General features: G+C 32.4%; 1 protein-coding gene across 1 annotated transcript; it reads right to left on the reverse strand.

Annotated features, from left to right (window-relative positions):
* Positions 1 to 243: 243 nt before the first annotated feature.
* Positions 244 to 2,185, reverse strand: LOC111918805 (F-box protein SKIP8). Its single transcript, XM_023914430.3, has 3 exons — positions 1,522 to 2,185; positions 789 to 985; positions 244 to 717 (listed from the first exon to the last, which is right to left on the reverse strand). Exons 1-3 carry the CDS (start codon positions 1,915 to 1,917, stop codon positions 462 to 464), a joined length of 849 nt encoding a protein of 282 aa, XP_023770198.1. The 5' UTR covers positions 1,918 to 2,185; the 3' UTR covers positions 244 to 461.
* Positions 2,186 to 3,800: the final 1,615 nt, after the last annotated feature.

Consider the following 3,800-nt stretch of genomic DNA (forward strand, 5'->3'; position numbering starts at 1 on the left):
ACATTTATAATATTTTTAATTGGTTCTAATAGAAACCCAACATAATTATAGAAAGATGTAAATAATATCGGTAAAAGCTGAATTATTTGCATGAAAATGCAGCAAGTTGGAAAGGTTGAGAGCCTAGTGCCTATTGTATTGTAGCATAAAACCACCTCCATTGTTACCCTGATAAATCAAAACCAGAAGGAGAAAGCAAGCAACAGTAGCTTTCCTTTATTTTTGGGTTTAATTTTCTCCATCTCTTCTTCACCTTTTAGTGTATGAGTTATAACTTTTAAGCATATGCATATTACAGGTGGAGACTTCTATCTTTAAGCATATGCAATAAAGATAGAAGATTGGGTTTGCCATTATATGAAAAGTATGTCGAACCCTATTTGGGAATTCCACCTGCCAAGTGTTTGATGAAATGCCCAAAAGAGATTCCCATTACAACATGGAAGTTTGACAAAAACAGTTCAACCCAGCAAAGGTGGCAATTCACCATCATTGAACATCATCTCTGAGCTGTGATGGTGAACCAAGAACCAGTGACCATTGTGAAACTCAAACACATTGGTCAAGTTCAAACCACTATGGTCCATGGCAATGTAGGCTTTCATGGTGACCCATGCCATGTCAGACATAACACGTGCACTTACATCTTGAATCTGGAAATCAATCCCTAACTCCCAGTTAAAAGCAAGCTGCCAGCTTCTTATAACCCTGGTATAACTGCATGCAAAACTAAATGTCAGGTTTTTTTTTTAAAAAAAAAATGGTGTGATAAATGAAAAGGTTGTTACCCTGTGAAAATATCCCCGGATGCATGAACACATTTGACATAATCAGCATTAAGCCAAAGTTGTCCCATTTGTATAATAGATCTTTCTCTAATGATGTCAAAAAAACGGTGATTGATGTTTACTATTGCTCTAGTGGCTGCGTAGTATGCCTTCCATCCATTACCAGGTCTTATACCATCTTGTTCTGTTGTAAAATCCTGGGAATTTCAATATATATATGTCAATTGTACAAGTGAAGTTACAGTTTACAAACTGAAATGTATGATTAGCTGCAATGATCATCTCATCATCTCCTTTGATCAAGGGTTTGGCATATCAACAAGCCCTCGGTTTCTTAATGTTTATCACTCACACAATTAAAGCACTTGAAAGTCCTTCAATGATATTGATTTCGATGAAACAGAATGCAAGAATTTTTCAATCAATTCTACTCACAAATCCATACAAGCATCCCAAACTTAGCATACGTAATCCAACTCCGATCAATAAAAGCCACATAATGAAAATACTCCAAGTTTCATACAGATAGAGGTAAGGTGTTAATCAGCATAAAGCAATCAGTTAGTTATTCCATCCCACCTCTAGCCAGCCGATCCCCACAAGTGTAATCAAATATGAATTGTATAAAAAGAAAAAAAATCAACGATTAAGTAAGAATTCTAACATACAGTTCAACAGACAGATGATACGAGTAGCAACGTAACAACGAGAAGTTGGAAAAAGAAAACACAACCTTGTGATAAAGCGTTTTCCAAGCATTATCATCGTTTGCAGCTCTCCTCATTGAAGAATTCGTCATTGAAAGACTACAGAGACTCCGGTAATCCAAGTAACTCAAAACATGTGTCGTGATCTCCGGAACCAACTGTTCCATCATCGAGGCGCCAACCGTCTGTTGCCGCTCCCTCTCCACCACCATCAGCTCCCCACCACCATTCAACATCCTAGCCATCAAATCAGAACTTGAACAAACGCACTTACAAGCCTTTCGTTTGTTCGATTGGGAGAATGCGAGTATGATGAAGGGGAAGAAGAACAATAAAGAACAGAAAAAAGGGAGCATTAGGGCTAGAAAGAGAGAAAGTAATTTGAAATATTCGTAATCGGAGAAAGTAAACGAGATCTCCATTGATGATGATTATGAGACATTAAAACTTCAGCGAACGTAAACCCTAAAGCGATAGAAGTGTTTAAAAACCGGTGACGAAGCTCTCTGTTGTTGTCTCTGAAAGGTCTAATGTTGCGGTTACGCGATGGCATCATAAATCATTGATCGATGATCATAATTCATACATCCATTTTAAGGGAGTAAAAGTCGAATCAAACTTCTTGGCTCTTGCGGAATATAACTGCGAGCCGTGTCCTTTTTCGTTGCGTTGGTTGGGTCGATCTTGTTGTTGGAACTCGGAACAAGGGAGTAAAAATGGTTTACTTCCATAATCAAATCGCCTGTACATTTTTTTTTCTGTAAGAAAATTAAATAACTTTTATTTATTTTTATCTACAAATTAAAATATTATTAAATAAACACTAAATATTATAAATATCACTATTTAATTGGGTATGGATTTGTAGAGAAAAAAAAAATATAAAAATATTTAATTTTTTTTTTTTTTAAGTTTTAGTCTAAAGGGTTAATGGCATAAAAGCCCTCAAATTTTTACGAAATATTTTGTTTTATCCTTTTAGATATTTTAGGTTAATTAAAGCTTGAAGTTTTCGAAATTTTTTTGCGTTTTAGTCCTCTTAGTCGGTTACCCGGTTTCCAACCAGTTTGCTAAATACGTGGAGTGCCACATATGCGATTGATTGAGCTGATGTTGCGCCGTTGAGGCGCTGTTTCTTATTTAAAAAATTATGCACATAATATTATTAGGAAGAGAAAAATTCGCTTTTTTAGTAAGCCCTATTAGCTAGTAGGGGTGGGTTGAAAAAGGAAAGAAGGAAGAATCCAAACGAATGCATGGGCATGTGAAATGAGCCCTTTTTTTTAATATCATCGTCACCTACTAGTGAGTCGAAAAGCCTAGGGACACCTCTTGTTCCTCTTCCCCCATCTGACAACCGTATCTCGTTCGGATGATTTTCTGAAACCCCCTTAACTAAGAGAGAGAAAAGCGAAGGGAAGTTCGGAAAAGCCTAGCAAACGAGACTATCAACTTCTTTCTATTAAGAAAGCGAGACTCGAACCAAACACCTCCTAGAGGACCTCCAAGACAAAAGTCTTACCATTAAGCTGCAACGATTTTGTTGTCCTAAAGCTTATCATTAAATATAAAGTATAACCGCTTAAAAATAATAATAATAACTATTATTATTATTATTATTATTATTATTATTATTATTATTATTATTATATATAATTACATTATACAAATATATAAATATATTTATAGAACATATTTATATATTTAAAAATATAGTTTTTTATGTTTAAAAAACGTATTTATATCTTTAAAATCGTAGTTATACATTTAAAACTATATAAAGACGCTTCATAATGTATAAATAAGTTTGTAAATGTATTCAAACATACGTATATGTATTTATTCTTTTAAATATATATATATATATATATATATATATATATATATATATATATATATATATATATATATATATATATATTTTATGTATTTATATATTTTAAAGCATATTTATGCATATTAAAAACTTATTTATATGTATCTATATAGTTTTTTAAATGTATAAACACATATAAATGTGTATAATTACGTTTAAAACATTAAACTACATAAACATATTTTTAATGCATATAAATATGTTTTTAATATATAAATAAGTTTTTATAAATATAAGTCATGTTTTTTTATATGTATAACACTTTTTATTTGAAAAAAATACATATTCAAATGATAAAATACATAGATAATAGACAAAACTACAAATTTAGTCCTTGTGGTTTTCAAAAAACTTTGGATATGGTCCAAAAAGTTTCCGACTTGCATGGAAGGTCCAAAATCAAGGTTTTTCTGAGTTTTTGGTCCAAAA

Source organism: Lactuca sativa, chromosome 6 (assembly GCF_002870075.4).
Source record: "Lactuca sativa cultivar Salinas chromosome 6, Lsat_Salinas_v11, whole genome shotgun sequence".
NCBI lineage: Eukaryota > Viridiplantae > Streptophyta > Magnoliopsida > Asterales > Asteraceae > Lactuca > Lactuca sativa.

Coding starts and splice junctions, on each gene's coding strand:
- LOC111918805 (XM_023914430.3), bottom strand. CDS start 1,917: ATGGAGATCTCGTTTACTTTCTCCGATTACGAATATTTCAAATTACTT. Junction 986..1,521: donor GGAAAACGCTTTATCACAAG/GTTGTGTTTTCT, acceptor TGAAATTCCCAG/GATTTTACAACAGAACAAGA. Junction 718..788: donor TCCGGGGATATTTTCACAGG/GTAACAACCTTT, acceptor TTTTGCATGCAG/TTATACCAGGGTTATAAGAA.